This window comes from Anthonomus grandis, unplaced genomic scaffold, assembly GCF_022605725.1.
Source record: "Anthonomus grandis grandis unplaced genomic scaffold, icAntGran1.3 ctg00000121.1___fragment_1, whole genome shotgun sequence".
In the NCBI taxonomy this organism is placed as follows: Eukaryota; Metazoa; Arthropoda; class Insecta; order Coleoptera; family Curculionidae; genus Anthonomus; species Anthonomus grandis.
This window is the reverse complement of record NW_026088435.1, coordinates 174,140-194,839: the sequence shown is the minus strand read 5'-3', so window position 1 is coordinate 194,839 and position 20,700 is coordinate 174,140. Positions and strand designations below refer to the sequence as shown.

Below are 20,700 nucleotides of genomic sequence, written 5' to 3'. Positions count from 1 at the left end.
TTACGTAGAATTCAAAAATGTATTCATATATATAAGTTAATTAGAAAGAAACAGAACTTCTGATCAAACCCGAATTCAAATTTATTTTTTTTTAAGGAACTCATCAAATGTTTTAGCAGTTTTAGATTCTACGTGAAATTCTAAGAATTTTGATAGGTCACATGGCCTACTTCGGTTAAATAGTTTTCGAGATATAAGCATTTAAAAATTTAACTTATAAATGCGAATATCTCGGAAACTATTTTGTCAAAGTGTATCATGTGACCCATCAAATTTCTTGGAATTTTACGTAGAATTCAAAAATGTATTCATGTATAGGGGTTTATTTAGAAAAAAAAACAGAACTTCTGATAAAACCCGATGTCAAATTTATTTTTTTTAAGAAACTCTTCAAATGTTTTAGCACTTTTAGATTCTACGTGAAATTCTAAGAATTTTGATAGGTCACATGTCCTACTTCGGTTAAATAGTTTTCGAGATATAAGCATTTAAAAATTTAACTTATAAATGCGAATATCTCGGAAACTATTTTGTCAAAGTGTATCATGTGACCCATCAAATTTCTTGGAATTTTACGTAGAATTCAAAAATGTATTCATGTATAGGGGTTTATTTAGAAAAAAAACAGAACTTCTGATAAAACCCGATGTCAAATTTATTTTTTTTAAGAAACTCTTCAAATGTTTTAGCACTTTTAGATTCTACGTGAAATTCTAAGAATTTTGATAGGTCACATGGCCTACTTCGGTTAAATAGTTTTCGAGATATAAGCATTTAAAAATTTAACTTATAGATGCAAATATCTCGGAAACTATGTGGCCAAAGTGTATCATGTGACCCATCAAATTTATTGGAAATTTATGTAGAATTTCAAAATGAATTCAAATATAGAGGCTTATACAGAAAATATCAGTTCTTCCGGTAAAACCGGATGTCAACTTTGTTTTTTTTGTGAGGAACTGGTTATATTTTTTTACATTTTTAGATTCTACATGAAATTCTAAGAATTTTGATAGGTCACATGTCCTACTTCGGTTAAATAGTTTTCGAGATATAAGCATTTAAAAATTTAACTTATAAATGCGAATATCTCGGAAACTATTTTGTCAAAGTGTATCATGTGACCCATCAAATTTCTTGGAATTTTACGTAGAATTCAAAAATGTATTCATGTATGGGGGTTAATTAGAAAAAAAACAGAACTTCTGATAAAACCCGATGTCAAATTTATTTTTTTTTAAGGAACTCTTCAAATGTTTTAGCACTTTTAGATTCTACGTGAAATTCTAAGAATTTTGATACGTCACATGGCCTAGTTGGTTAAATAGTTTTCGAGATATAAGCATTTAAATATTTAACTTATAAATGCCAATATCTCGGAAACTATTTTGTCAAAGTGTATCATGTGACCCATCAAATTTTTTGGAATTTTACGTAGAATTCAAAAATGTATTCATGTACAGGGGTTTATTTAGCAAAAAACAGCACTTCCGGTAAACCCGGATATCAAGTTTTTTTTTAAGGAACTCCTTATATATTTTTAGATTTTACAAGAAATTTTTAGAATTATGAAGGGAAAAAATATATAGGGAGTTCTTAAAAAAAAAAACAATGTTAACATCTCGTTTTTCCGGAAGTGCTGTTATTTTCTATGTCAACCCCTATAGATGAGTATATTTTTGAATTCTACGTAAAATTCCAAGAAACCTGATGGGTCACATGATACACTTTGGCCAAAGAGTTTTAGAGATATTGACCTCTAAAAGTCAAATTGACCTTCAACGTGACCCTTAGCACGAACTAAAATGACATCACTTTTTAACTCACTAAAATGTCAAAAATTGTCCAGAAATCGTTTTAGAATTTAAGAAAATTCGGCAACGTAGGCCTAACAGTCATCTGTCAATATAGTCAAATAGTCAAAGTACCATCCTATCAATTTGATCCCTCAATTTCGATTAATTTTACTTATTTTTTTCCAACAAAATCTCTATATTGTCTTGTAAGTTAATTATATTTTTAGAATTCAAGGAAATTTGGTAGAATGGCACTTAGCTGTCATCTATCAAAGGTCAAACTGTCATTTGTCAAACATAAATTATTCCTGTACTTATTGCCAATTATCATCATAAAATTTCCAGTATAGTCACTAAATTCATACTCTATGGTTCTTTAATTAAATTTTAGAATTCAAGGAAATTTGGCAATGTAGCCCTCGCATCACCTGTCATTCAGGTCAAACTGTCACTTGTCAACCCGATTTCAATATAAAACGTTGGCACCAAACTGTTACTTTAAAATCTATTTTTTTTACCCACTCGCAATTCGCAGAATCCAAATATCTATGAATAAATAAAAAAAATAACGAAGTTAGCTCCTTTGAGTTTCTTTATAGTATAAAAAATTATTAAGCCTTAAGATGTATGTACAGGACTCACTTTAAGCGACTTGAATTATTCACCCTGTTGAATTTAAAATAGATACATAAAAAAATAGTATTATGTTATCACAATGTGCAGAAAATATATTTTTATCCAATTGTGTAACCTCCGTTATCTCTATTGAAATAAGTTAAACTAGTAAATATGGACCTTGACATATCACAAAAATAGATCATTAGTTCTAAATGTTACTAAAATCAGCAGAAAAAAAAATTGGCAAATCTCTAATTTAATTGGGTTAGCGATAGAAATTTCTTTTGACCTTACCGGTTCAAAGTTGAACTTTTTGTGTGGTTTTTTTAATTGCGAGTTATCAGCGGACAACGTTAAATAATCATACCCAAAACCCCTGATAATATTTAATTAGGCAAGGTTATTAATAACGTTATATAATATTTCCGAAATATTAGAGGGCATTTTTTAAGAATTTGTTTGTTTTGAAAAGTAAGCCATGATACTACTATGATCTAACAAACTCACCCTCACTCAAAAATTACATTTAAACCTTATCACATAACAAAACATAATATATACAAACGAAATAACAAACAAACAAAAATAATTATAAACTCCTAAAACCTAAACTACGAAATAGCAAAAATTTCACAGCATTTAAATTTCTTGAGTTGGTATATGTTGATCACGAATAATTTCTTATAGCCTATAGAGACATTTATGCAGACCCTTCACAAAAGGGCTGTCATTATTAACGTTGATAGTGCCCATCACGAACTTAATTAAATATACCTGGACTGTCAATTCAATGAAAAGTTTTTGAGAGGTTATGTTTACAAAAAGACAAAATAGAAAGTTACATTTAGTTAAGAATTTAAGATAGTTGCGTTAGGTCTGTGATTTTTCTTTAATAATTTCGTTAAAATTTATGAAAGAAAGTAATCCTCGCCTAAAATGAGACAAAGTTTCAATTAATTTGGGATAGATGCATGCGCTTTAAAATATTTGTTTTATTATTCTGATAATCTTATAAATCTAAACTTAAACTACAAAAAAATCAATATATAGATGATTTTATGAGGGTTTGTAATTAGCAAGGGTTTATATTATAGTAAAAATAAACTCTATATCGATATCAATATTCTAATAAGACGTATCCCAGAAATTTCCGATTTTACGTTTTTTACAAAAATTCACTGTGTTCCTTCGAATTCTAATATATCGTAAAAATCATTTAACTAGAAATATTTGTTAGGCGCCTTTTCTAATATATCGTAAATAAAACAGCTGATTTTTTTCTTTCTAATAGGTCGTATACCACAGTCGCTCCATGGTTTTACTAAGTGAGTGTTGATAGTATATACTTTGTCTATACTTTGTTGCATTATTACAATTAAAAAGGGTATATATATTTGCAAAATGTCGAAGGTAAGTTACATTGTAATATCTATTATTTTCTTAACGCATTTAATTTTATTTATACTATAAAATTATAAAAAGTAACAATATTTGCTTTTAAAATAATTGAAGCGTTCGGACGAATAACGGTCTATGGCGTGTATAGATTCCACTAAATATTATAATAGTTTGTTGATATACCAATAGATCAGGCGAGTATGCCAATATGGCGAGTGTTAAAATAATTTTTCAAGTCGGAACAACGGTCTATGTGACATCAACTTTGAGCCGCTGTGGTCGTTGATACTTAACCCAATGATTCTGTTTTATGGTTCAGTGCGAATAGTTACATTCTAGTGTGTGTAATTTATTTAGATTATGGAAAACGGGATAGAAAGATCCAATACTGTTCGGTTTTCACCTACTGATATTCGTAGGCTCAATAAATCAAAAAGAAATACCAGACAGATAAATGCAGAAACTTGGAAGGATGTGTCTAGAAATAATCGCAGAGATGCGGGTCTCGAATACACGACAAGGAAGACAAAAAGTACTAAGTAAAAGATTTTTTTTTTCAAATTAATTATCTACATGTTTAGTATAATATTATTGAAGTCGGTGCCAAGCAAATGTATCAAATCATTAAACTTGTAATAGGTTCCAGATTTCAAAACAGCTTTTTAAAATGGTACTTGCTTGTCACCGACTTTAATAATATACTTACTAGACCTGTAGGTAATTAATTTGTAAAAAATATGTGCTACCTTTTTTTTAAAGTCGGTTAATTAAAAAAAAATTCCATAAATCATCATCACTGATACCATGCGCATTATTATGTCATTTGCTGGTGACCCTGTTATTATGTGCAACAAAAGTTATATGATTTTTCCTATACAGTGAGAATTTTTACCTTAGTTCCATAGGAAAAACATGCAATGAAATAAAGTTGAGTCATTGAGAAATATTCCGAAGGGTTTTTAGTGCATTACGAATAGTAGCCTACAATCCACAACCAAAAAATTCAAACTAATCAAAATTCAAATTCACACATTGAAAAAATACAATAATAAGTAAAGCTGAATTTTCTCGTCTATTAAATATATTTTAAACGTGAAATATTTTTGATTTGTTTTGACATTTATCAAAAACTTTGTGTTTATCACCTGACAATGTTTGTTTGTGTACAGGTGTTATATTGTCGGTATTATAATATTATATTTTTCTATGGAACATTTTGAATGACTCAACTTTTTTTCATTACAGGTTTTTTTCCATGGAACACAAGCAAAGATTCACACTGTATATGTATAGATTTACTATTTATGTTATTTTTTGAAGGTAAACATATGCAGCAAATCTTGTAAGCAAATGTGATCACATTTCACCCTTGATATGAGAAAAGATCTCTTCAAGTTCTTCTATTCACATTCGTATGATGAGCAGTCGGCGTTTTTAGCCAAAAAGAAGAAGAGCTGGAAAAACAGATGCTACATCGTTAAAGTTGTGCACTTTCACGTACTTCATAAATAACAAGAAAGTATGCAAAACTACGTTACTCGATGTGTTCAAAATCACTCATAGACGAATCCAGACTGTACAAGATAAACTCAAACTCGGTGTTCATATTCCTTTAGATCAGAGAGGCAAGCATCATAATAGACCAAAGGCGATTCTACACGAGAGTAGGAACTTGGTTATGGAACATATTAACAAATTTCCAAGGGTTTTATTATAAAATTTGTTTTCATTTTTGTTATTTATTTAGTCTAGTTATACATTTCAACTGGTGATAAGTATGGATTCCAAGGAAAAGGCGCGGTTACTCAAGCTACTAGAGGAGACATCAACCGATGAGGAATCGGAACCATTCGGCTCTGGAAGTAGTGACAACTATGATCCTAAAAATGACGTGGCCGACTCCTCAGATTCTGAACAGCAAGTGAATATTTCTCCTGAGACCAGTAGGTCATCATCTCCTCCTTTTTCTGATCCTGTTTCTCCCACGAACAGAATATCGACACCACAAATTTCGCAATCCGATTCAGATGACCAAATGGATCCATTTACCAGTCGAAAATGATTCGGCCGATTCTGGTTGGAATTGATGACTTCTCCATGAATGGAAATGGAATAGCAGAACAAATTTGTCCTGATCCGGATTCATCAGATACACCATTAGGTGTATTTCTCCAACTATGGGATGAACGGATTATGCGCTTGTTAGTCGATTCGAGTAATATTTATGCAGACCACTTGTCCCGTTCCGCTCGTCCTAAAACTCGCCACTCCCGAAGTATGGATATCAAGCCTATAACGAAAGATGAAATAAGCAAGTTTCTGGGACTGTGTTTACTGCCAAAATAAAATGTCCCAATATAAGAAAACTTTTTAGCTATCATCCTCTATATTACCATCCGATTTTCTCGTCGACTATGAACGGCCGCCGATTTGAACAAATCTTGCGATGTTTCTGCACACACAATAAAAACGCATCTCCAAGCAAGGATAGGTTATACCGAATTAAGGAACTTCTGGATCACAACTTTCAAAGGGCTTATAGGCCTACGAAAGAATTGTCTCTTGATGAATCAATGTTGCTGTTTAGAGGACGGCTTTCCGTCAGAACGTATATGAAAAACAAGAAGACCAAATATGGGATTAAATTCTATGAACTTTGCAATCCCGAAGGCTACGTTTCGAACATAGAAATGTACAAAGGGCAAGGAGCTGAACCGCCGGATGGAAATCTTACGAAAATTGAGGCCTTAGTCACAAGACTCTTGCAGCCATATCTCAGTCGCGGACATCATATCTTCATGGATAATTACTATAACAGTATTTCTTTGGCAAAAAAACTTGTCGGGTTAAAAACTCATGTCACAGGTACCCTTCGAAGCAACAGGAAAAGAAATCCTGTTCTGGTCACAAAAAAAAATTGTCACTTGGAGAACATGTTTGGCTGCGAAAAGGAAAAGTATATGTGACGAAGTGGAAGGATAAGCGCGAAGTGCTTGCTCTTACTACTGCGCATCATCCTGCCCTAGTGAACACCGCTAAAAGAAAAGGTAATCCTAAGATCAAGCCTATTTAAATAGTTGACTATAATAAGTTCATGTCCGGTATTGCCGGTATGATCAAATGGTTTCTTATTATTCTTCGCCAAGAAAAATCTTTTTTTGGTATGAAAGGTCATTTTCCATTTACTGGATGTCACTATAAGGAACTCATACTATTTATTCAAGAAAATGAACGGGTCTAATATTAGCTTCGTGATATTCAGAGTGATAATCATAAAATCTCTGCAACAAATTGATACAGAAATTAAAGATGGGAGATCATTGCTGCAACTGCCACCTAGGTTTAGGCCAACTCAGAATAAATATGTTCCTGTTCCAAGTACAAGCGTTTTTGGGGATCAGAATTATCAGAACCATTTTCCCCAGACAATCCCAGTTCCTGATAACTATTCAAGGAAGCGATATTTCTTACGATGCAGGCAATGTTCAAAATTTTCAAAGAGGAAGGAAACCAATTACAGATGCTCTGGCTGCCCTGAAAGGCCTGCATTGAGTGTGGAGTGCTTTGCACCTTGGCATAGCGCTTAGGGTTTTTATCAAATGTTTTCTGGTATCTTTTACCAATGAATTTTGTGTTTTCGTTTAGCTTTTTTGAGAATGTTAAATAAGGTTTTTGTATTTTGATTTAGATCTGTTTGATTAGGCGAATAAACGTATTTGTATACGAATATATTATTTGTGCTCATATTCATTTTTTCCTTTTTTTTTATCGTGACGATGGTAGCAGGTCTGTTCCACTAGACTAGAAAAAGTAGTGTGGTGGGACAGTCCACACTACTTTTTTCTGTTCTAGTGGGACGGACCTGTCATAACCGTCTTCTATTCATAGAGAAAAATACGCAAAAATATCATGTTTCTTTCAATATTTCGTATATTCCCGCAAAAATCAACTAAATTAAGTAAAAAAAACAGGTGATTATTTTTTTACGACTTTTAAGTTAGCACTGTCCGCGAACGTGTTAAATAAGGATGGTGATACATTATCCACGTATTAAATAAGGAGGAAGCTATATCGCCTGTTGCAGACGATATACTCAAGCATCGTTTACAAATCGCCAAAAACTAGGCAACCCGCTATACTCACACGTCAGCGTCGTCAACTTCATTACCGTTATTCAATATATTTTTTGTTGGCAACACTGAAAATGTTCAGAGTGACCAACATCAAAAGGACACAATTTCTATAAAAATGACGGCCACCAGGCAGTGGTCATAATATGCATTAGCAGTCCAGGTATATTTATTAAGTTCGTGGTGCCCATATAAAATTTGATTAAACCTTACTACGGTTTTAAGCAAAGGACGGTACTCGATAATTTCCATTATTACAAAAATGCATTTGTGATAAGACGAAAAAAACTTGCCTTATCACAAAATATTTGGTTCACAAACAATCAAAGGTTCATCACGGGCGGAATTTGACTTTTAAGATACCGTAAAACCCGTTTATCAATAATTTATAAATGCAGTCAGGTCCAAAGCGACGTAATGCCACGCGGACCCGATTAAAAATCAATATACGAATTATTCTGCAACATTATTATATGTATATAGAGATGCCATTCACTTTGTTTTCCACATTTTATATTATAGATATCGGTTGGTGTAAATAAGAAATTCTTCGAATAAACAGTTGTGTTTATTTCGTTAGGTTAGGAACCTTCCGACTAGAGGTGGGTCGTATTAGAATGATTGAATTTTGCCCTGGCCTGTCGACTCATACAAATCATATTAATCGTATTAACGTATTCGGTGAATCTAATTACATATGTGAAAATTAATTTACAGTTACAGCAAGTTTTTAGTTCGAGAGTCAGTGTGATAATAATTCCTTTTTATCCAAACATATGCGAAGCCATTTTGTAAAATTTGCAGAACAGAATAATGAATAATGACAGAATAATGGCATTTTAAGGCTGAATACAGTATAGAATTTTTATGAAAAATCGTCCTATATGAGTAAATTCTATCATGGTAGTATACAATTATAGTGACGTTTAAGCAAAAATGAAATTACTTTTAATGAAACCATAAATATAGAATAATTAATGCACCTTGTGATATATTCCTGAAATGTATATATTCGCTTGTCAGTATCTTGGGAGAATATTTAATAATTATTTGCTAAAATTTCGGGAAATTTGTATATTCACTGTAAATTGATTGAATTCACTCAACTGCCTGGAAGTAATCAAAATATTCGTCCAGGCAGTTGAGTCAATACCCTTTACTCACTTACTAATCTTGCCCAAGTAATTTTTTTTTAATATATTTTCAACTTCCAAGGGTGATTTCTCAAGTTAAAATTTTTGGAAAAAACGCTAAGATATGTGTCCAATGAATTTATTTGAAGAATCTGTATGCCAATTTTCAAGTCTCTATCTTACTCAGGGTTGGAGATATGAGCATTTTGCCCTTAGGAATAAATAATTTTTTTCCAGAAAATATCTTCAACTTCCAAGGCTGATTTCTGAATTATTTTTAATTTTTAGAAAATATGCTGAAATAGGTGTCTAATGAATTTATTTCAAGAACATGTGTGCCAATTTTCAAGTCTTTACTTCACTCAGGTTTTAAGATATGAGCACTTTGTCCTTAGGAATGAATTTTTTTTTTCAGAAAATATCTTCAACTTCCAAGGCTGATTTCTGAATTATTTTTAATTTTTGGAAAATATGCTGAAATAGGTGTCTAATGAATTTATTTCAAGAATATGTGTGCCAATTTTTAAGTCTCTATCTTACTCAGGGTCGGAGATATGAGTATTTTGTCCTTAGGAATAAATATTTTTTTTTTCAGAAAATATCTTTAACTTCCAAGGCTGATTTCTGAATTATTTTTAATTTTTGGAAAAAATGCTGAAATAGGTGTCCAATGAATTTATTTCAAGAATATGTGTGCTAATTTTCAAGTCTCTATTTCACTCAGGGTCGGAGATATGAGTATTTTGTCCTTAGGAATGATTTTTTTTTTCAGAAAATATCTTCAACTTCCAAGGGTGATTTTTAATTTTTTCTAATTTTTAGAAAAAAACGCTGAAATAGGTTTTCAATGAATTTATTTCAAGAATCTGTGTGTCAATTTTTAAGTCTCTATCTTACTCAGGGTCGGAGATATGAGTATTTTGTTCTTAGGAATAATTTTTTTTTTTCAGAAAATATCTTCAACTTCCAAGGCTGATTTCTGAATTATTTTTAATTTTTGGAAAATATGGTGAAATAGGTGTCTAATGAATTTATTTCAAGAATATGTGTGCCAATTTTCAAGTCTCTACTTCACTCAGGTTCTAAGATATGAGCACTTTGTCCTTAGGAATGATTTTTTTTTTCAGAAAATATCTTCAACTTCCAAGGCTGATTTCGCAATTATTTTTAAAGTTTCAAAAAAATGCTGAAATAGGTGTCTAATGAATTTATTTCAAGAATCTGTGTGCTAATTGTCAAGTCTCTATTTTACTCAGGGTCGGAGATATGAGCATTTTGTCCTTAGGAATAAATAATTTTTTTCCAGAAAATATCTTCAACTTCCAAGGCTGATTTCTCCATTATTTTTAACTTTTGGCAAAAACCCTAAAACACGTGTCCAATGAAGTTTTTTCGAAAAATCTATAGGCCAATTTTTAAGTCTTTAGCTCAATTTGATTTAGAGATATGAGCACTTTGTTGCTGGGATTTTTTTTTTCAGAAAATGTTCTCACCTTCCAAGGCTGATTTCTCATTTTTTTATTTTTCATTTTTGAGAAAAAGAATTTAAATGTGGCGAAAATGTGTGTAAATACAGTTGAGACACCCTGTATATAGTAATTATTTCAATTCATTTCTGAAATTCCTAATCATCCATCAATAGGTTTCCTAAAATATATTTTGTTCTGCTGGAACTTAACAAACCTTTATTAATCATCCGGTCTTTTCGACTGTGAGTCGGACGGAGCACTAAACGGTTTCAAGGTTAACGTGCTCTTCCGCCATTTTGTCCGGAAGATGCGTTTTTTATTCTCTCTATATATAACGTACGTGTGGAAATTTGAAATTACCTCTACACACGTTTTATTTGGACCTAAAGAGATGGGTATAATAATTGGACTATCACACCAATGATCAAAATCGCGTCTAGAAAATACAAAACTATTAAGTATAAATATTAAAAAAAAAACATATTGTACATTTCATGTAAAAAAAAATATATATATATCTTTGACCTAGTGTCCTTAAGTACAATGTTTCGTCGTCATTTATGAATTAGATTTAATAGGAATCACTAAGTTAGTACGATTTGTATGAATCGATTTGCCCAACTCTACTTCTGACATCATCGGGGCCACGCCCACCCTTAGATTTAGTACGTCACATATTATGACAAGCTTCAAATTTATGACAAATATGACAGCAACAGTGACAGTTCGTTTCTCGTCATTAACGACTTAGCGCCCTCTCTTGTTTGTGACTGTTATAACATTAAAAATTACAATTCCCAAATTCCTCCTACAAATTGTATAGCCGCGGCACCATCAACGTTAAATAATTATTCTAAATTACTTCTATCAAAATCTCACTAATTTTTTGCCTTCATCACCACTTACCACCCGTATATTTATAATTTGCAGATCAAAAATGGCCATTATGGTGAACCATTATATGTATATACTTCCCCTTTCCTCGCCCCAATTTTGGGCCTGATCATTTTCACAGCACTTCACATATAAAAATTATCACCGGTGTGATAACAATTATCACGGTAACGATCACGTGTCCCTTCATACGGAGGGCGCAGGCGCTGCGCAATACATCATCAGCTGATCGATCGAGCAGGGTTTCTCGCAGCATTCGTTGTACACCCCCCTGGTGACTCGTCTTCTTCTTCTTCTGCCCAGGTTTTGATAGGGCGCGTCTGATTGTAGGTCGGTGTACAGTTGGGACTTCCAGTAGCTCTTTTTATGGATACGAACTGGAAATAATTAGATTTATTTACTACTGACATCACAAAAGAGTCAAAATATTAGAATTGTTATTCCAGGGGTGCCTGTACGAAGCAGAGATTTTTTCTCTTGTGAATATTTTGGGTAATCGCAGGCAAAATTTAGAAATTACTGATTTATGGACTAATCTGAAGCCTTTTTTAGTCTTTTTTGAAGAAATGACTAAAATCGATGCACTAAGAGTCAAGATATTGAAATTCTTAGTCCAGGAGTGCCTGTAAGGAGCAAAAAACTTTGTCACTTATTGACAAGTGAATATCTCGGATTCTCGTAGTCAAAATTCAAAAGTTATTGATTTATGGACCATTCTGAAGACCTTTTTAGTCATATTTGAAGAAATGACTAAAATCGATGCACTAAAAGTCAAGATATTGAAATTCTTATTCCAGGACTGCCTGTAAGAGACAAAAAACTTTGTCACTTATTGACAAGTGAATATCTCGGATTCTCGCAGTCCAAATTTAAAAGTTATTGATTTATGGACCATTCTGAAGACCTTTTTAGTCATATTTGAAAAAATGACTAAAATCTGTGCACTAAAAGTCAATATATTGAAATTCTTATTCCAGGACTGCCTGTAAGAGAAAAAAAACTTTGTCACTTATTGACAAGTGAATATCTCGGACTCTCGTAGTCAAAATTCAAAAGTTATTGATTTATGGACTGTTCTGAAGACCTTTTTAGTCATATTTGAAGAAATGACTAAAATCGATGCACTAAAAGTCAAGATATTGAAATTCTTATTCCAGGAGTGCCTGTAAGAAGCAAAAAACTTTGTTACTTATTGGCAAGTGAATATCTCGGATTTTCGCAGTCAAAATTCAAAAGTTATTGATTTATGGACCATTCTGAGGACCTTTTTAGTCATATTTGAAGAAATAACTAAAATCGATGCACTAAAAGTCAAGATATTGAAATTCTTAGTCCAGGAGTGCCTGTAAGGAGCAAAAAACTTTGTCACTTATTGACAAGTGAATATCTCGGATTCTCGTAGTCAAAATTCAAAAGTTATTGATTTATGGACTATCCTGAAGACCTTTTTAGTCATATTTGAAGAAATGACTAAGATCGATGTACTAAAAGTCGAGATATTGAAATTTTTATTCCAGGAGTGCCTGTAAAAGAAAAACAACTTTGTCACTTATTGACAAGTGAATATCTCGGATTCTCGTAGTCAAAATTTAAAAGTTATTGACTTATGGACTATCCTGAGGACCTTTTTAGTCATATTTGAAGAAATTACTAAAATCTGTGCACTAAGAGTCAAGATATTGAAATTCTTAGTCCAGGAGTGCCTGTAAGGAGCAAAAAACTTTATCACTTATTGACAAGTGAATATCTCGGATTCTCGTAGTCAAAATTCAAAAGTTATTGACTTATGGACTATCCTGAGGACCTTTTTAGTCATATTTGAAGAAATTACTAAAATCTGTGCACTAAGAGTCAAGATATTGAAATTCTTAGTCCAGGAGTGCCTGTAAGGAGCAAAAAACTTTGTCACTTATTGACAAGTGAATATCTCGGATTCTCGTAGTCAAAATTCAAAAGTTATTGACTTATGGACTATCCTGAGGACCTTTTTAGTCATATTTGAAGAAATTACTAAAATCTGTGCACTAAGAGTCAAGATATTGAAATTCTTAGTCCAGGAGTGCCTGTAAGGAGCAAAAAACTTTGTCACTTATTGACAAGTGAATATCTCGGATTCTCGTAGTCAAAATTTAAAAGTTATTGACTTATGGACTATCCTGAAGACCTTTTTAGTCATATTTGAAGAAATGACTAAAATCGATGCACTAAAAGTCAAGATATTGAAATTCTTATGCCAGGAGTGCCTGTAAGAAGCAAAAAACTTTGTTACATATTGGCAAGTGAATATCTCGGATTCTCGCAGTCAAAATTCAAAAGTTATTGATTTATGGACTGTTCTAAAGACCTTTTTAGTCATATTTGAAGAAATGACTAAAATCGATGCACTAAAAGTCTAAATATTGACATTCTTATTCGAGTAGTGCCTGTAAGAGACAAAAAACTTTGTCACTTATTGGCAAGTGAATATCTCGGACTCTCGTAGGCAAAATTCAAAAGTTATTGATTTATGGACTGTTCTGAAGACCTTTTTAGTCATATTTGAAGAAATGACTAAAATCAATGTACTAAAAGTCGAGATATTGAAATTTTTATTCCAGGAGTGCCTGTAAGAGGCAAAAAACTTTGTCACTTATTGACAAATGAATATCTCGGATTCTCGTAGTCAACATTCAAAAGTTATTAATTTATGGATTGTTGTGAAGACCTTTTTAGTCATATATGAAGAAATGACTAAAATCGACGCTCTAAAAGTCAAGATATTGAAATTCTAATGCCAGGAGTGCCTGTAAGAAGCAAAGACTTTGTCTCCAAAAAATCCAAATATTTTAAAAACTTATACACCGATTTTACTAATTTTATTTTCATATGAAAGCTGATGAGTTTCTTTATCAAAAAGGTCCTAACAAGTTTCTTTGTAACCACAACCATTTTGTAGTACTGCGCGCTATTTCAATGCATTGAAAAATCTCCTTTGAGGTTTGACGAAAATCCAAATATTTTAAAAAGGTATGCACCAATTTTATCAATTTTAGCTTCATTTAAAATCCAATGAGTTTCTTTACCAAAAAGTCCCATACAAGTTTTCATGTAAATATAACCGTTTTGGCGTTATTGAGCGCAATTTCAATGCATTGAATGGTGGTTTTCTTCCATCCCCGTGGATCTAACCTGGTCTTAACGTTTGATAGTTTCCCTCGCACAGTGTTGCCAACGCTTCGGTAAGGTACTTGCCGCAGTAGTACTTGTTGGTGGCCCCATTTTCCTGGCGCAGCCTCGAAATATCATCTAGATGGGCGCAGTCGCACAGCCACGGTTGAATGCACAGCCATAGGACGAATGTGATTCGCAAGTATTTTTGGCACATCTGAAATGTAGAGAGAAAAATTGGCGCCAATATTTTTGAAAAATCCGAGTGTTCTCGAAGAAAGTGCAACCAACTCTTTCTAACACACTAGTTCAGCCATAAGTCCGGCTTTGTTTAACGCATTGTAAACACTTACGTAAGCTAATTACCTTTTTTTTTTTTGTAAATGAATATTGAGTTAATTAAATTAATTTTTTGCCTCAATAAACAATGTACCTAAGACAACGTGTTGAACAAAGAAAATAGTGTATTGAAAAAAGATGGGTAGAAATTGTTTATAATAAATAAACCCATGCATGATCTTCAGGTGCAAAGGTCCATCTTTTTCATACACTAATTCCGATGTTAATTGAGCAACAAATAAACAGTTTAATTAATCTAATTAATTAATATAGACAAATAATTGTTTACATTGAACATTAACTTAATTAAGCATTAGGCAAAACAAATGAATGATTACAACATATCAGCTCGGCTTGGGGTTAATCTAAGTGAAGCGTACATTGGAATTTAAAAAATTGGCGCCGAAACATTCGAAAAATCCCGAAGAAATCCGAGAGAAGCCGATGGTTTGATTTTTAGTTTTTTCCGGCTTATTTGAGGCGAGACTTAAAAATAAACGATTACTTCTTAAGGTCTCTACAAAATGACGTCATCAAATTTAAAATCCGACGTTTCGTTTTCGGGCCTTCATCGTCAACTTTGGTTTTTCAAATACGGACCTGGATTTTTTATTTTTGATTTTGAAAGGACTTTTTTTTCTGAAAATAATGATGTATCACACTTGTTAAAAAAACTCAATTTTTATGAAGAAATTTGACCTTAAAAAAATATTAATCTAGTCATCTCTCTCTAGTACTTCGTTTTAGCCGTAAGTCTGTCTTTGTTTAACACATTGACTTAAACTAGTGTAGTTTACCCTTAGACAATTAGTTGAACAAAGGTAGACTTATGAGCAAGATAATGTACAAGAGAGAGATGGGTAGACAAATAAAATTTAAACTCAAAATTCGTCTATAAAATGAAAGTTTATTGCTAAGTGTGATACGTCGTTATTTCCAGATGAATTGGGGCTTTTAAAATCGAAAATAAAAAGCGCAAGTTCGTATTTGAAAAAACCAAGTTGATGATGCAGGCCCGAAGCCGAAACGTCGAACGTTAAATTTAATAGCGCCATCTTATGGAGGGGGAAAAGTGCCTGTGAGAAAGTGTCATTCATTTTTCAATTTTACTTTAAATAAGCTTAGAAAACCATAAAAAAGAAAATCCGGGTTTACTCGGGAATGTTCGGTATATTTCGAACTTTTTGGCGCCATTGCAAACACGCATTGTTTCTTATTAATATTGTTCCATATAAATGACCTAAATACCTCGCTGCACGAGGGATATCCGCCAAAAATGCCCACATTTTCCTATACACATGCATACTTTCAAAACAATCGACAAAAACAATACAATACTTTTCAAGGCATTCGATTTATTTAGTAAATGACCCCTGCCGACGGAATCAGCTCCGATAGAGATAACCTCCCGATTAAAAATGTCTTCGATCTAAAATTAAACGACGATATTAGAAGCCACGTTATGAACATTACTTCGGGGGGGTATTTATAGATTTGCATTACGTTATCGTCACGTTAAATTAAATAAAAAAAATTACGGAAATAGAACGTTAAAGCCTCTGGGTATACATAAGCAAATACATAATATGTATACATAATATATATAGTATACATAAGCAAACCCATATGTGGTTATCCTTGTTGCGCTCATTATAGAAGATAATGACTGGTAAAATGGATAGTCACCTTAGAACATTGAAAGGCCTTTCAATGTTCTAAGATAGTCACGTATGGAAGGAGCAATGGAGGCGGACAAAATCGAATTAAAACGGCTTGGATTTCCTTAAACAATTGTATTTTTATGGACAAACGAAAATTTTCTATATAAGTTAAAAAGAGACGGTAAATATCCTTATTAGTTATCATTAAACGTCACATAAATACTGTATAATTTGACGTTTATCATCAGACATTGTCCGTCTCACTCGCACCAATATACTGAGGAGACAAACGTGTTTGGCGTCCCCAAAATAAAATCTCAATATATACTTATCCTTCTTACACTCATTGTCAAACGTTGATTAACTGCAAAGTCACCTATGGAAGTTTGACGTATCAAACTGAATTTGGAATAATAGAGGAGGCAAACTTGCCGGGGAATTTCATGGAAAATCGACTTAAAATAGCTTGAACTTCCTTAGCGATGAAAAGAAACCTTGGGGTTTCGAATATGTATCAAGAAAATGGTAAAAAGTCTTTATTGTACCATAAAATGTTAATTAAAAACAGCCGATTTTAACGTATATCGGAATATTGTCCATCTCAGTCGCACTCATTTACATAATTAGCAAACGGGTGTGTTTGACGTGCCGTGAAAAAATGAGTTCCTTGTTTCACTCATCGTAATAGATAAACTACAATAACTTGGAACCACCCCCAAGGAAATTGTTCCTATTGGTAAAAGGAACTTTGGAGTCTCCATATATGTACAAAGAAAATGCCAAAAATCCCTTTTTGTAGCATAAAACATCGTTGAAAAACGTTAAATTATGACGTCTTAATTTTGGGATTATTATTGTCTCTCTCAGTCGCACCCACAGACTTTATTGTCAAATGGCTTTGACGTGCCAGTGATTGAAATTCCTAGTGACAAGTTATGAGTAATAATCGGGAACGGCCGTTTTAGCGGCAAATTTGAAATCTGAAATTCGTACATTATTTTATATATTACGATATTATGAATAATAAAACTGGGTGCTTTTTTGGGGTAACTTTATTAATCGGTTATATCGGTTAAAAATTAGCGGAAGGAAAGATATTTTATTGAAAAGGCAGCAACCTTCACATTCACAATAATGAGATGAATTTAATATCATATATTAAAAAGCAAAACTGGCCTTACCTTCTTTAACGTAGCCAACCCTCGCTTCCAGAAAAAACAAATGAACAATAGAAACTAGCGGAAAACTCTCACTATCAACACTCTCCACCAGAAGTAGCTCACTTTCGTACATCACAGAACTAAGGGTGGCGCCCTTACGATCGATTCAGCACCCTTCCGAGGGCCACGAATGATCTACGGTGAAACTCTACGATCGCGCTTGTAGATCGGCTCTCGACCATCATACGGGTCGGATACTGCAGACTCCTTATCTTGCCCGCAGGAGTTTAAGAACTGATCTGACGACCTCCATTTTATTAGGTGCTGGTCGAGAGAATGTTGATACGCGGATCGATTATCTATTTTAAATGCTGTTGTTGGGATGAGTTATTCATTTTTTTTTTTTTCTAAATTGGTACCTCTTAGTGTGAAAAAAGTATTTATGAATGTTTGCTGTTGTTGAGGGGTGCGAGTGAAGGGGTTTCAAAATTATCAGACGAATTATTTCACATGCATAAGACTTGACGTAACACTGACAGGGCCAAACTTCAAAATGGCCCGCCAGAGACGCCATCTTGAAAACCAAACGTCACTACTTTGACAGATGATTTTAAAAAAATAGCTTGAATAATCAAGGATGTTATTTTAAAATTAAATGAAAAAATACACAATCAGCGAGTGTGCCAACTATTTCACAGGTTGTTCCCTTTAGAATTAGACTTACGTCATGAACTTTATGCGGTATGCGAGGTTTGTTGATCCAGAAATAAAAAAAAAACACAATCATATGAAAGTGCCAAAAAATTTCTGATTTCGGGAGGACCCTTGAAGGCACGGAAAATGTGATTAAATCTTTGAATTGTCTGGGAGAAATTAGCATGGAAAATATTTAAAGGAATTGAACTTCCTGTAAATAAATATCCAAGATGGCGGCCTTAACCAGCCACGCCCACTTTAGAAAAAAAAATGAGATTAATTTCAAAAACAGTAAGGGTGACAAGGAGGGAGTGAAGAATCGGTCACGATAATTATTACAATAATTTAACTTGATACTATTTATAGCGGATATACATGCATGGTAAACACCATGCTGGATCCTTCAACTGCGATAAGGTGGAAAATACTACAGAACTGATAAAACGATGTCTCAGGCCAGTCTGGCGCGTCCATTTTTAAAAAATCTATTTTTAGACCAAGATACCCGACACCGATGGCGATTTCTTCATCGGGTACTATATCGGTACCAACGACCTCTACTGGACCAATTTGTCAATCGGTCCTGATAATAATAATAATACGTCGATCATATACATAATTAGTATATTTAGTCGGCGAGCTTATGTACTTAGGTCGCTTTTACTACGTCATAATGACCAAAGACAATTTTACTTGATATAGAGGTTAAAATTACAACTAAATACCATTATTTACATGTAGGGTTAAGGCACGTGTGTGTGGCTGTTTTTTGTCAAAACATTTAAAAAAATGTGACGTCATTTAATGTAAATATACAGTGAAAAAATTAATTAACTTTAAATTTATTTACATTTTTTTTTCATTGCTCTTAGTCACATAGCTCACCCTGTATATAGCTTAGGACCAAGTATAATACCACACTTTTGTTTAAATATATTTTTCGGTAATAACGAAATTATTGATTTGAAAATAATTTATAAATAAATAAATAAATGTCTTTATTATGCCAAAGTGTACTTGAATCAACTTAACCTATATATTTATTTGCATTTTTTAAAAATTAAGCCTGGACTTGCGTCCATTCTTAGTCACATAATTCGCCCTGTATATTACTTAGTATTAAGTGTGATACCTGATTTTAAAGTTGAAAAATGATGCTTAAAAATGCTGTAAAAAAATTTATCTGAATATTATCTTTTGTAATAAAAAAAAAAATTAATGTGAAATTTATTTAATTTTTTCAATAATTAAAAGCCTGGACTTGCGTCCATTCTTAGTCACATAACTCACCTTGTATATGACTTACAATTAACTGTGATACCTCATTTTAAAATTGAAAGAAGAAACTTCAGCAAGGTGTAAAAAATTTATTACAATGTTTTTTTGTTAATTAAAAAAAAATTACTTGTAATTAATTAATTAATTTTTTTAAATTTAATACTGGTACTTCTATCCACTTTGACCTACATAACTCACCCCATATATCACTTAAAAGTAAATGTGGCACCTCATTTTAAAGCTTAAGGATGATGCTTAACACGTTGAGCCCCGCTTTTACTTCCAGGGACCAAATTTTCATTCTGGATATTTTTTGTTAATAGTGTCGACTTTTGGCTGTTTTTGTAATTTTTTTGCGGTAACCCACGGGTGGGCACGTGGTCCCAGAATGTTATTTTACATTTTGGGACCGAATGCCCACCCGTGATGGACACAAGCTTTAATGTGTTTTTTTGTTTCAGAGTTAAGCAAATATGGCTAAGAAATATCTATCGGATCAGGAGTTGGCAAAGGAGCTGGAAAATCTGTCCGACGACGAGTCAAGAGATATAATAGAAGACGAAATTACCGGATTTTCAGATGATTCGCTCGTAGATAAAGATTTTATTCCTGTTGAAAGTGATTTATCATCCGATAACGATTCATCCGGTAATAATTCAGATAATTCTGCCATATAATTATCCGAAGACGAAGATCTAGACGATAACGTATCTCTAGCGACTTTAACTACTAAGCAAAAATGGGATTCGTTCAAAGAGACCGACTGTCTTTCAGTGAAAGCTCTCAGAATGTTGGTGTTGTTCCAGCTGTTAGTGCATACTTTGCAAAAACTGAATTATTTAACTATTTTATCGACGATGAGATGATTAATCTATTTATGACTGAAACCAATAGGTTTGCTTCACAGCGAATTGCTGCGGCAATAGCAGATCCAAACCGGAAGGCCAACGTGCCGAAATGGGTGCGGATACCAATCCCGTG

At 32.9% G+C, this 20,700-nt stretch overlaps 1 protein-coding gene and 1 long non-coding RNA gene across 2 annotated transcripts; one reads left to right on the top strand and one right to left on the bottom strand.

Moving 5' to 3' along the window:
- Window positions 1-400: 400 nt before the first annotated feature.
- LOC126749501 (uncharacterized) lies at window positions 401-7,536 on the top strand. Its single transcript, XR_007665092.1, has 2 exons — window positions 401-729; window positions 1,017-7,536. It is a non-coding gene; the product is annotated as an uncharacterized LOC126749501 (long non-coding RNA).
- LOC126749500 (probable insulin-like peptide 3) lies at window positions 7,247-17,999 on the bottom strand. Its single transcript, XM_050459196.1, has 3 exons — window positions 17,767-17,999; window positions 14,607-14,802; window positions 7,247-11,815 (listed from the first exon to the last, which is right to left on the bottom strand). Exons 2-3 carry the CDS (start codon window positions 14,800-14,802, stop codon window positions 11,625-11,627), a joined length of 387 nt encoding a protein of 128 aa, XP_050315153.1. The 5' UTR covers window positions 17,767-17,999; the 3' UTR covers window positions 7,247-11,624.
- Window positions 18,000-20,700: the final 2,701 nt, after the last annotated feature.

What these genes read in the sequence shown, in the direction of transcription:
- LOC126749500 (XM_050459196.1), bottom strand. Translation starts at nt 14,802, where the DNA reads ATGTGCCAAAAATACTTGCGAATCACATTCGTCCTATGGCTGTGCATT. An exon ending in CTATCAAACGTTAAGACCAG is followed by an intron (nt 11,816 to 14,606) that starts GTTAGATCCACG and finishes AATTATTTCCAG; the next exon opens with TTCGTATCCATAAAAAGAGC.